At 33.3% G+C, this 14,419-nt stretch overlaps 1 protein-coding gene across 7 annotated transcripts in view; it reads left to right on the top strand.

The window, feature by feature from the left end:
- The window catches only part of LOC145946157 (venom dipeptidyl peptidase 4), a 366,319-nt gene that overhangs the window by 233,852 nt on the left and 118,048 nt on the right, over positions 1-14,419 (top strand). For all 7 annotated transcript variants that reach the window (XM_083055639.1, XM_083055641.1, XM_083055640.1 and 4 more), the window contains one exon: positions 471-690. In XM_083055639.1, coding sequence (XP_082911765.1) covers positions 471-690 — 220 coding nt within the window. The remainder of the gene's footprint in view (positions 1-470; positions 691-14,419) is intronic.

The raw sequence follows: 14,419 nt of genomic DNA on the forward strand, positions 1-14,419 counted from the left end.
ATTATACAAAATTTTTCCAGAGAAAAAATGCACATCATCCATCGAGTAGTACCAAAACACGTACATATGCAACATTTTAATTAAAATGTTGGAAACAAATATTGATATAAATCAAACAATCACATAGTTGATAACTGAAATGAAATGTACTCCAGCATTTTCTATGTTTGTTTACAGAAACCGTGAATTGATTATGATAAATTCATGCGATCGATGAATCTTAAATTCTCAGTGATTTTAATGGCTCATGAAAAACAGCGATTCTAATATATATTATTTCTACTTTCGAATTTTCTCTCTATTCTTTTTTTTTTAATTTCATGTTAATAACAACTTTTATTAAATCCATGTAGGACTGAGTTTGCAGTATTTAAACTGTAAAAAAATGATCTTATATAATCTCATGTTGAATGTATAATTACTGTTCTATTGTGACTTTACTGACGCTTTTCTGGATATTATCTTTGCAGGATCTCATGACGAAGACTAAGCAGCGATATCGATGGCGTTTGCTGATTTGCGGCATCGTCATCATCGTCGTCCTGGCTTTGGTGATCGCTGCAGCGATACTTTTGACCGGCAGCCCGGGTTCCGCTGCGTCGAGAACAAACGGCGAACCAGGTATCTCCCTGGAGGAATGGCTGTCCGGTTCCTTGTCTTCCAAGAGCTTCAACGGCACGTGGATCAGTGGTAAGTACTGAACTTAGTGTTTTTACAGCGAAAAAATGGGCGCCGTCCTACTTTTTATTCCACCGGAGATCTCTGACTTTCGAAACGATTCTTCTCTCTCGATTTATTACTGAGGAGCTTTGAAATGTGTGGATAATGCGCGGTTTAAATGCGTTAGATCTTTAACGGAGGCGTTGCTTTTTTAAATGAATTTATTTTCTATGAAATAAAATATATTAAAAATACATATATAAAATATATTAAAATATGTATATATAATAATGCACGTTGAAAAATCTGTAGATTAAATGCTGAGCCGAGATAAAATTGTAAAAATAAAGGTGCAAGGTGTTGAAATATAGACGCAAGATCAGCGTGTGCTTTTTTACGTTTAGGAAAATATTTTTTTGACGATTTAATATAGTTTGGAATCATTTTAAGAGTACGTAATAATTTTTAACCAGTGTTCCATATACACTAAAATTGATAGTTTTGCCATTTCGAATAATTAATGAATTAATTCTACGACTAAGTTTTTTTTAGCATTGAATTTGAATCTTTTTTTATTTCATGTATTCTCTATGTACTTAAAATTTTATAAATGTTCTGAATTTTTTAAGATTAAAAAAAATTAACTTTTATTATATTTTAACTTAACTTTTTTATTTCTTAAGATTTTTTAAAAAGAAAATTGCGCAGTCGCTGCTTGTTTACATCAGTAACGATAACGATTTACAATTCATGTTTCTGAATTTTTCAAGATTTCTAAAAATTAATTTTTACATATTTTTATTAACTTTTTTAAGACTTTTTTTTAAAGATTACGCGGTCGTTGCTTTTTCTAAATCAGTAGCGATTTACAATTCATGAACGGCCGTGGCTTCAACGGTCGCGAAAAACAGCGCTTAAAATGAGATTCGAACATAAAACTCGTTTGCCGATACGTTAACGTTGGGTTATTGTGTTTCGCGTACGTGCACACGCGATTCTTTTTCGAGAGAGAGCATCAGCAGTAACAATCCTCTGCCCCCCTTTCCACCCCCTCGTTTCCCCCTAGATGCGAGTTGTTTTTTCGGCATGCGTGCGATTTTTCCTCCGTTTTGCTCATATAATGAAATTATCATATACCATAAATCTCTCTCGCACGTGAGAGACAAAAGTCGCCCGGGTCTTTCCGCGCGAAAACGGAAAGAACGTCAAATTATATTACGAAACGTATGTCAGAGTTGTCCGTCTCTCTTTCTCTCCCCCCAGCGCTCTCCGCTCGCATATATCGTATTATATAACATGAAAAGGGGATAATAAATGATTCACGCGACGCGGGAGGATCGCACAAAAGCGGACACGGGGTCGCCTGCATCGGCGAATATTTATATCGTATAATTTTTTTTCCTCCTCTTTTGCCGCGCGTGAATGGCCGGGGTGTCTCGTGAAGCGCGCGTGAAGTTCAAACTAATTTTATATTTGAGGCGGCGCGCGCGCGTTCGGCCATTCTACTTCATTCGCGGATCCATTTGTCTTTGTTACGGCACAAACCGCCGACACTGCTGTCGCGGGGGCCTATAAATCCTTTCGTCAGGTATACGGGGAACAAAAGACGGGTTTTAATGGATTTACGCTGCGCGAGAGCGCGACCAGCCCCCTCTTTCCCCCCCGTATCTTCACGCTCTGTCGTTTAATTCTTTTTTTTTTCTTTTTTTTTGCTCGAAAACGCGCCCAGTAATAGAGCCGCCTTGTTCCCCCCGGTTCCCTTCATTTCTCCCCCTTTGCGAGAGTAATTTCGCGGCCGCCCGGAAATCCGCGGGAGAGGATATTTCGGCACGGAGAGATCCGAAATTAAACGTCGTTCCGAAAAAAATTGTCGTTGCGCGTTTTCGCACGGATTCACCGAAAAAGTCGACCGACTTGCAAAGCGATTGCAATCCGCGAATATCCGACCGTTCGATATAAAGTACGCACAGAGTGTGACAAAAATGATACTTCGGTTCCCGATACTTCGGGAGCGTATAATATTCTCGTATCTCGAAATAATTTATTCTCAAGCAAAATGGGCGAATCGGTTTTTCCAAAAATTGTCCGTAAGTATTCATCAAACGTCTTGACAGGACAAAGGAGTCATTTTTTGGGTTAATCTACTAATCATAAACTTTTATTTAAGCTATTATTGAGTTAATTTTAAGACGGAGATAAAAAAGGAAAAGAATTTTGCTTTTAATTTGTTTGTTAATATATACACATAATTTTTTTTATTCGTCTCCCCCCCTTCCCCAAACGACTATTTGTCGTTAAAAGATTTTTCGGGAAAAGCTAAAACGTTTTGGAAAAAAATTCTAATGTCAACGCAACGAATTTTATTAACCGCACACATTTTATTAGATTGAATATTCCACGAAAATAATTTTAAACCTGTAAAAGTGGACTTGCGGAAATAACTTGCAGAGCTATCCAACCATTTCATTTTTACCTATTTATTTTCAATGTTTTTTCTATACGGTATGTATCGTACATCGTACGTTTGTTTTGTAACTCGTGGTTTGTATCGAATTGATTTGCCCCAAAGCAAAGCATTGACCTGATTTATAAATTTGTTTAACGAACGTAAGAGAAGAGAAAAATATACGCAACTTATTGCAATTATTATTATATACACATTTGAATTTTTTAATTAAATATTTAAGAATCGTTTCGTAACGAGAATCAAATATTCGATAATTGCAATAATTGCTCGCTTTTTGCGTAATATATCAAACAGAAAAACATGTTATCTATTTTTTAAAATTATGAATTATAATATTTAAAAAGTCTCACACGTGCGTTCTCTCTCTTTCACTCCTGTTTTGAATTAATTAATTTTTTTTGTTACAAATGATTTAATAATTCTAAACACTATTTATTTTTATCCGGAAATGATGCGCAATAATAGCGAATTTGAATACACTAATGTGCACACTAATGTGCATTTTAAAGGCCATTGTACGCAAATTGATATAAAAGCATACAAACGGTTCACCGAATGAAAACGTAGCATAAATCATCCTTCTATTCGGCAAAATTTATGCTGGACATTTTATGCTGATTAAGATATTTTCATTTTAAACTCACGGGTTTCCATAAAATTTCTAACGAACTTATTTATATGTATAAATCAATGTTTGTGTTGTACTCAATCAAAATTTACATCACAAGCTACATAATAAAACTGTAATACTAAAACTGTAATTCAATATCGTAAAATTGGAAACTGTCATCTTTGCTTCTACTTTTTTATTATCTCGATTTTATATACAATACATATATGTATATGTATTATACATGTATATACATATATTATAATACAACTCGCGGTTTAGCGATTTTCAGCTTTTCCGCGGTTGAAGATACAGAATTACTGTATACATATACACATATACATACACGTAGGACATACACATACATCCGAGATTCACGGTAAGAGTTGCTGACACACTGCGAACTGTCACTTGTTTTGATGTTACGTTGAGGCGGTGGTTTCCGCATGCGCTGCCCAAAATAGTGGCATACTGGAAAAGAGAGGAACAAGAAGGATATACTGTCAGAAAATAGACTTGAGAGGTATACCCGGATATCTCGCCTTGAGAGATATTTTTTTAAAGTGTTGAATCCATTTTTATATTAAATCCAATGATACTGTAGTGCAAAATTGCATTAAATCCTTCCAAATTGACGAGTCTCTATTACATACGAATACGAACGGATACAGAATCAATTTTATTCCTCTTTCTCCATATATAAACTTTAAAAGATCATATAATTAAATTATATTAAATTAATAGTAATAAAGAATTATATTAAATAATTAAATATTAAATATTTATATTATTAATTATCTTAATTATATTGAATAATTAAATTATATTAAATGATTAAATAGTATTATATCAAATTGTTTTAAATCTATACGGAAATATTGTGGAAAAGAAACTACCCTTCTCTTTTTTTTTCACGCTAAAACACACGCGTCTTATCTAACAATAAGTACAGAGAGCGCAAATAATTGCATGTAGCGGTACAATACAATAGACTTATTGTTGTATCTCTAAATGGAGATCAGTGTTTTACGCCGCATTCTCTCAGCAGTTCTCCGCTAACGATGATAAAGTTCCGCGCATTCGTAGTGATTACGGGAAACGGCAAAATATATTTCCGCCGAACTCGATACTCTCGAAACGCATCCCTACGTCGATCAATATAATTACGACACGCGCGTGGAAGCAACGCTCGATCTAGAAAAGCTCGCGTTCTGCCTCACTTTCTCTCTTTCTGCGTTTCGCATCTCTTCCCTTTTGTAGCTCGCGGCGAGATGGGCGCCTCTTAAAAAGTAACGAGGTCGAGTCCATTCGGGCCAAGGAATCAGAGAAACTCACGTAAAGTGTATTAATGGCGTCTGTCGGAAATCCCCTTACCATCTGAAATTCTCTCTCTGCTGTAACATTATTTTGTGTGTCTCCTTCTTAACGATTCGGTTCGTTATCTTTTTTTCGGTTATAAGAATTAAGCTTTCGCGGTATCGTCGATTTTATTAAACCGATTATATTTAACGAATAAGATTTATAATTAAATCGCAAGTTTGATGAACGGAAAGTTATTTTTTTCTTCTTCTTACACCAATGAAAAACTTCCCAATTTATTTCTTGAATCATTGCGAATGTGTGCGAAATTTTATCAAAATTTAAATTTTTTGAAGAGTTTATACTTGATGAGGAATATGTAATATGAAATTATTATTTTTCACGATATTTGTAACGAAATATTCGCTCGCGTTTATCATATCTGGCCGTATTAATTTATAGAGTTGATAAAAAATTATAAAATTAACGTTCTAAAGTGCAGGTTCATGTTACAGCAGGCATGATATAATCGGATATAATAAAACTGTATTTGATAGATGTATTTTTTTTGACAAAGACAAAACGTTTTGGATTTATCGATATTAAAAAAAATAATTAGCTGAAATATGAATAATACATTTTTCTTCGTTCGCATAGTTATACTAGAAACAGGAAAAATGAAAAATTCTATTAAAATGAAGAATTTTATTATTATTATACCATTTTTAATTAATTCTAATATTAATTTAAATCTATCTGTATATATAGTGCTTACTTTATTTTTAGCTTTTAATTAAAAAATTTTCGATATATTTCAATATTTTTACGAAAAGATCAATTAATCTTAAAAACATCTTTTAAGCAATTTAGTTTTTTTGAGAGCCTTTATAGAGCCTTATACAGGATGGTTTATGTAAGGGGTTACAATAACTCTAAAAATATTTGTGAAATCAAAATTGTTCATGAGAAAGTTTTATGTATTCGAGAGACCTTTTTAATTAAGTAAACATAAAATTACTTTCGCTTTCCCTTCAAACTGAGTGAAGGGTGACTTTATAATTGCAAATAGAATCCCTGTTGAAAATGTAACATTTTGAATTACGTGAAAAAGAAAAATAAATTTTACGTGGAACATTTGTGTTTGAAAAGTGCTTTTATCAAAAATATTAAACATTTAACTTTCAAAATAGAGTGCATTCAAATTAATAACAAAATTTAAAAAAATTAAAAAAGAAGTTGCCCATGATACAATAATACAAGATGACAAAGATCTCGTGAAGACTTTAATTTTAATTCTTTTATAATTTTATCATTAGTTTGAATGCATTTTACTTTAAAGTTTAAACTTATAACTTTTGATAGAGGCATTTTTCAAACAATTATTCTAGATAAAATTTTCTTATGCTTCTCCATAGAATCTAAAAATGTAACATTTTATAGGAGGTTCCATTTGAAATTATTAAATTATCTCTCGCCGCCTTTAAAGGGGGATCGGGAGCAACTTTACATAGTTAGAAAGACTTTTCTCGAATACATGAAACTTTCTCATGTGAAACAACTTTTTGATACGACAAATATTTTTAGAGCTATTGGCTTGTAAGACTTTGTACTCTTGTAAATTAATATTTAAGATGAATATTAAAAATATTTAAAGAAGGAGAAGGAGAGAAACACGCGGCAAAAATACGCTATTAGAGTCGTTAGCGAATTTCGGCGAAATATGTTTAGATGAGAGCGAAAATGTGAGAATATCAGAAAGAGCAGTGTCGTTAGAGGCGATTTGACGATGGCGGTTTTGCAAAGCAGGAAGAGAACGAGAAAAGCGTACGCTCTATAGCGGTAATCATGGTGGTTGATGAGAGTTCCACGCTACGTGGAACCGCAGCCCACCATCTACTTCACATCAAATTGAGGTAAATCGGAGAAGGGAGGATGGGGAGGGGAGGCGCGGTTAATTACCACGCGTGTGCATTCGCCCGTAAACCTGTCCGTCGGTTTTCAGGCTTAATTAGATTGGCGCGCATTCGGATCTTTTCCGATCGTACGATTAATTCTCGTATAATTCCTCGATGAAGAGGGTGACATTCTCACGAATCGCGCCGAAAGTGATTCGACAATGCTCTTTTAATTTTAAGAATTCCTCTCTTTCTAATTGCTATTTAAATATACTGGATTTCCTAAGAGATTCTTCTCTTTTCTGGGGGGAAAAAGTTAATTTAATGTCTCTTACGGAGATTTTTATTTTTTATGATATTATATTATATAATAATTTTCAAATCCATCACGTCTTATTCCTGGTTATTTGTTAAATGTGAAATTTTGACCCCGTGGATCAAAATTGATAGAATAGATGGAGGCAATAATCAAGAGATTAATAATTCATTAAGCATTATTAGAATTATGATCGAAACATATAATTTAATTATGTAATTATCAAACGTGGTATGTGGTATGTGGTATGCGCATATGCATCTACTGATAATGTTAATTAGGCGCTATATAAGTTTGATTAGCAAACGCTAATTAATTTAACCACACTATTAAATGTAATTTGCGCGCATTGATACGTCATCGTGTAATTTGGAAGTTTGATTAAAATAAAGTTGTGCAATTTTTTGTGTATCACAAACGTAATAAAATTAACTTTATACGTAATAACAATTTTTTTTTAGATCAATTCTTGTATTAGAAATCGGCATGTTTTTTTTCAATTAAAACAATTTTTTTGTATTTCCTTTTATCAATTGTATTAGAAATTTTTGCATCGTTATTACACAATTTTATTTTATTGACATTCTATTCCACGCATTTCTGCACTGCGTCTCTCTCTCTCTCTCATTTCGATCATCGATTTTTATTAATGCTAAGCTTCAATTACAAGTTACAGAATATCTTATTACACTTTTTTATATTTAATTTCGTGTTATACGAATTGCCGAATGCTTTATTGCACTTTTATATTTAATTTTGTGCGGTATGGCAAGCGTGTTAAGCAACAAGTATGTGTGGTTGTTTTAATTTTAATTAAAATTGTTTAACGAATACATACAGTCACGGTATAATTTAATCATCCGCGTTTGTTGTGTTTGTCACGATATGAAACATTAAATTAAATCAAATCCGAATTCCGAAGCGGCACCAATTACACATCGGGATATTAAAATGATCTATTCGCAATTCGCGCTTTGTATCACGTTATAATATTCAGATCTAATCGCCAAAATGACAATGTAATAATATAATGCACCAGTTGCACAATTTCTATTACCTTTATAGCGAGGTCTTCCAACTGCAACAAGATTGCAATCTCGTAATCTTGTAATGCAGTCTGGATTTTGTAATTACAGAAATTAAGTGAATGCATGTTATTCTCACATGTTATCAATTATTATTTATATGCATAAGGAATTGCACCAAATTATTTGAAAGTGAAAGTTATTATAATTGCATCAAGAAACAAGTAAATAATTGTTACATTTTTTAAAATTTCTGCGTGTGTATTTCGTTGAAATAAAATATGTGATATTATTTAAAAATAAATGTATAAACGAAATTAAATATTATCTTTATTTAAGAATAAAATAAAATAAAATTACGTAACAATTTATTTTTAAACCGTGCACATTTAATCTCTCAGCAATCTCAATAATTAACGTTTCGGAACGCGGCAAGAACAATTGAATTCTAACACGCGATAAATTAACGAAGATGTGTTAACGCAAGAGTGAGAAATATGTGGGCAGAGGTATTTTATCGCTTTGACGCTCGGAAATAACGGTTGTGACGTTATTTGATCGATAACTCGTCGCATTGTTCGAATATCCGAATCATCCTTGTCGAAGGTGAGATTCATATATCACCAAATTTTATTTGCAAATCTTTGTTTTGATATTTTGATAAAAATTTCATTCCGACCTCTTTTGGCGACTACAATTATTACGTTTTTTATTCGTTTCGATTTTCTGCACTTGTTTTCAAACCCTCTATCGCATGTGATTTCGGAAGACTTCCTACCGAATTATATTGCTACTCTCTCTTGTTTGTTTTCCTATTGATTAAGTATTTTTTTAGTCGATTTGTTTAGTCACTTTAATAATAGTTTTGTAATTATAGTTTATCGTGAAATAATAAGGATACATCAATAAATTACATTAAGATATATCTCGGATATTTTAACGAGCAATTCTTCAATTTAACTAAATTTTAGATGGTTCATCTCTGTCATATATAATTTTATTTTAAGAAAAACGTAAAATTTATAGAATATTTTTTATCAATATTTGTAATTTTATATTTTTTCGAAAAATATAACACGCATCTAAAATACATGCGCTAAAACATGAAAACAACGTCGTCGAATAATTCCGGGAAAACAAAGTGGGGTAAAGCGTTGCTGCATTTTATACTGTCATTTTCGGTATTATGGGAGACGGGGCGTAAACGTGTTACAAAGGGGGATTTTCGCGCAGAAGTTTCTACTCCGAAGTGGCTGGTCGAAAGGTTTCGCCACCTGTCTTGCTACAATTGAAACAAACAAACAAACATTTCCCCGACGCGATTCCGAGAGATACACAACTTGGGTACGAGAGATATTCGTGTTTTAATAACGAACGAGAAAACGATAGAAAATGCAAAAATAATAACGGTGGGAGATCTATGTACTTTCTCTTTTGTGTTTCCTCGATAACTCCCCGATAATTTACAGATTACTCGAAGTAGGTTTATAATCTTTTTGTGTGCTGAAAACCTTTTTTCTATTTTATATATAAAATTGTGAAATGTATTTTTTTTTCTTTTACGTGCTCGCCGAAATTGAACGAATGATATGTGGACAAAGTGAATATTTCATGCATGTCGCGCATTTTTTTAATCAAATTATTGTGCCAAAAAAAAGTGGAATGGTATTTATTGGAGCGTATTGCATGAGATTGGCGATTAAAGTGAACCCGGCAAAGTTCTGAACATATATTCTGTTACATGATTTTATTTTATTATATGTCATAATTATTATATTACCTTTTCTGCACATATTCCACACATTCATACATATATCGTTTACACTTTATATAAAATTACATAACTATATAATAAAATTTTAATTAAAAGCACTGATATATTTTATTATTTATAGGGTTAATTAAAACAAATTATTAAAAATTAAAAAGAAATTATTAAAAGCACTGATATATTTTATTATTCATGGTTAATTGCAATATGCTGCTGCACATCTTGCAAAAGTATAAGTGATCGATTACATGAAATTGTAAGGTAGAAAGCGTGATAAGATATAGTAGTTTCTAACTTATTGCAGATAACAGAGAGACATTCGTAAAAGTTGTTCTTTGCAGTTATAAATTGTTGAATCGCTTAACTCTTCCGAAACTGTACGCGACGGAAGAGATCATCGCGTCCCTAACAGAAACACGTGACTTTGCATATCTAATACTATACTTTACTTACTTCGCATTTGAGTTTTCGAACTACGTTTGCGACTATATGCTAAAAATCTGGAAATTTTCGCTCGAGAATATGGAATAGAATGTAAAATGAAGTTTGGGAAGTAAAATTCTCTCAAACTTTAGTAGCAAAGGCTACTAAATGAGCAAAGTTACCGAAAACTTAAAACAAGTGTCACATCTCTACAATTGTCTTAATTCTTCTGCGTTATACTGTACATTGATAAAAGTATAGAAGTAAACTTAAGAAGAAGAGATGACGTGTATATTTTGCAATTGCTTGCGATAAGCTCGTGGATTTTGCAAGTATATTCAAGATTAAAAACGCTGAGATATTTATTTATAAGAAATAATTTAATAACGATTTTCATTGATATATTATTACAAAATAAAATTTATTTTCGTTAAAATTTTTGAACTCTGTGAAAAACTTTATATTACCTACTATCATACATGCGTCATGAATTAAATAATTTTGTATTGTGAAATGCATGCATAGAAATAGTTAGCTATTGATAAATATTTACCATGATCATGTATGATATTTATCGCAAATTAATTAAATCTTTCAATTTTTAAATATTATATTTTTTTCAAAAATCCCAAAATGGATAGAAATTACATAATATTCCTATGAAAAAATTTAGTTTCTAATATAATGTATAAAAATGTATTATTTCGAAATTCATATGATTTACAGGACATAAAATTGTTATATATTCTCTATTTTCCATGATTTGCGAAATCTTACAGTCACAACTGAAAAAAAAGCTTCGAATAAATGATTTGAATTTTTAGACTTTATAATTTAATTACAAATAAATAAATTTGTGTAAATTTGCATTCTTGTCGCTGGAAACGACGCACGGTGAAGTACAATTGTAGAAAATTGAGGAACAAATTGCGTTATCTCTTGCATAACAATTATCTTTGATAAACACAGAAGGACAGTATCATATTATACGCACGTCAGACTCAACTCGCGACGAAGTTAGCGACGAAGTGTATCACTCTGCGAGAGTGAAGGGGCTAAAATCATGTTTGGCGCACGCACAACGCCGGTAATCAATGGTCCATGTACGCGAGAGCGAGGAAACTCCACACACATACACACACATATATATATACACATCCACGCATACATACGTACGTACGCGATGTGGTGTCGCGGGACAGGCCCGCAATTTGCGACAGTAGCTCGGATCTCACGCGCGCGATTCACGTACGCTAATTAACGCCTATACGAAATTCCCTTGATTGCGACGGGCTGCCATCTTCCGAGACCGGGAACGTCTCGTCGATGAACGTCGATTAAGATCCGTGCGCATATGGCAATGATGGATCGGGGAGCTTTCCTCGATTGATTGCGGGAAGACGAGCGAAATTTTTGTCAAACAAGCTACAGTCATAGCTTGACGAATGGCACCTTGCCATCATCTGTCATCTGTTATCTCGCTGATTCGAAGAGAAATTATAATTAAATTATTGTATAGGTGAATTATTATAAATTACTTTAATTATTATAAATTTTATTTGTGATTATAACAATCCATATTTCAAAACAAGTGAGGTTTTTGTCAAACTGCGATAGTTACAGCTTGACGAATGATATTTTGGCATCAGCTGTTATCTGTCATTTCAGCTGATTCTCCTCCAAAATTTTCCAGGAGAAATTATATCTATATTATTGCATATAAATTATTACAAATTTACTTTAATTATTTAAGTATTTAATTATTATAAACTGTGCACGTTATAACAATACAAAACTTCAAAAACAGGCAAAAATGAGAAAAAATGTGAGTCAATTCGTTTCCATAAAAAATAAAGATATTTCAGGAGATTTATTACAATTTAATCTGTCAGAAAGAAAACACTGGAAAGAAAAGCCACGTGTTGTCGATTAGTCGGTGAATCTTTAAAAAGTTTGGAAGACAGAAGGAGGGCGGGGTGAAGGGAGCATCAGCCCTTATAAGTCGAGAAACTTGCTTCTCTCTGAAAACTTTCAATCCCTAATATAGTCAATTCGAAAACCACGAACATTCAAACAAGCGTGTTGGGGTTCTCTGCACGAAAAAGAAGAGAGAAAAGGGAAGGGGAAGAATAAAGTAGGGGAGAATAATTGCCGGTTCGCCGCCGGAAGCGATGGCTATTATATTAGCGGCAAAAAGTGCCGTTAATTAAGATACAATACGAAGAAACGAAGGGCGAGTTTTCGAAGGCGGTAATTGGTAACCAGGCCAGGAGGAGAGGCTCTCTCGTCCTTTTCGCCGCTGCGAAGAAAACTTTGTTGCTGTACCATTCGCGGCGCGAGAGCGCGCATAATGGCCGCTGATTAAATCCGTTTCTACCCCCCTTCTCTCCTCCCCCCGAAGATAAAACTCGCGGATTAAAACGGTCAGCCGGCTGGTCGAAAGTTTCTCTCCTCCGCCTATACATACATATATATATATATATGTATATATAGGGTTAATATTTCCAAGCTGGCGCGTCTATCTGCCGGAAACCGGCGGTTACCGGAAGTCAAAAACCGGAGAAGGAGAAGTCTTATTGATTTCGTTATTATTAATTGAGCGTTAATAATTTTCTTAGAGCTAAAGGCGATGAAAAAATGAAGAACTCTCTCTCCACCTTCTTCGAATTTAATATTCGATGATTCGCGCATTAAACGTGAAAGTTTCGAATATATATACAGTCGGAGAAATCTAATTTGGGGATGTTATGAAGCGAAAGTTGAAAATTTTCCGATTTGATTTTCTCCCGGGCCTTTCTTCCAATTAACGTCAACGGTACAATTTATGTACAATTTAAACGAGAGACAATTGCACACACATTGCGCGCGTGATCATTTCACGATCGATCAAATAGTTAACTGAGAATTGCATTAGCCATCGAAATTAGTTCCTTTGATATCGCTAACAGCAATTACTGGAGCGTCATTGTGTAAAAGTAATACAAAGCAATTAGAACGGTGAGGCAATTAGCTTTAGATCAATCTTCTAATTTCGTCAATTAAACTTGTGTATATATATATATATATATTTTATAATAAATATAAATCGATGCTTTCTATAATTAAATGCGAGAAAAAACTAAAAGTGTATTGTATATGTGTGCATTTGTCTCTTCGATTATGTTTGATTACGTAACACTTGAACAATATTTTATCTTAACAAGCTGCGAATTAAAATCTTTTTTTTCCGCAACTCATATATACATATATAAAATTTGATTAAAATATAATTTTTGTAAATTTTTATAAATTGTTATACCTCGATAAAAGACGAATCAAATTCTTCCTATATATCCTGTAAAATCACATCTGTGTTTAAAGATATTTCAGTTTCAGCGACGAAATAACTGACGCGGTTGCGCGGAGTAATAATCTGAAATTTTTATCGCCGTGTCAGCATAACTTCCGTTTCGGTGGATAAAGCCGTATGAGAAACGTGTTGGTTGCGCGAGCTCTCTCTCTCTCTCTCTTTCTTTTTCTCTTTCTGTCTCTCTCACCGCAACAGGCGAGGCTCGACCTGCTCTTGGAACCGAGCCATTCCCATAGGAACTTTAACGAGATTCGCTAAAGTAGTATACAAATCAAAAGTGTCCGACCGCGATACAGTCATGCGTGGTGTCAGACCGGAAGGGAAGGAGGGGCTTAGTGAAAAACAAAACTACGTTTCTTACGAGAAGAGCGAGAATTCACTTTCAGCACTTGTGCACGTATGTCTCTTTTCGGAAAGCATTGCCGAATCTTAATCACGTTTCGAATCTCTTTATATCCATCGACATCGAAAAGTGAAGTTTATGAAGTAAAAATTAACTCGCATAATATAATAATGTAGTATGACAGATTAAATCTAAATAGTAACGAGCAGAATGAATATACATAGAATTGAATAAGAATTTTAACAGTTAATATCTTTTTTA

The sequence above is a fragment of the Prenolepis imparis genome, unplaced genomic scaffold (assembly GCF_030444845.1).
Source record: "Prenolepis imparis isolate NDT839.2.m4 unplaced genomic scaffold, iyPreImpa1.0 SCAF_15, whole genome shotgun sequence".
NCBI classification, from domain to species: Eukaryota; Metazoa; Arthropoda; class Insecta; order Hymenoptera; family Formicidae; genus Prenolepis; species Prenolepis imparis.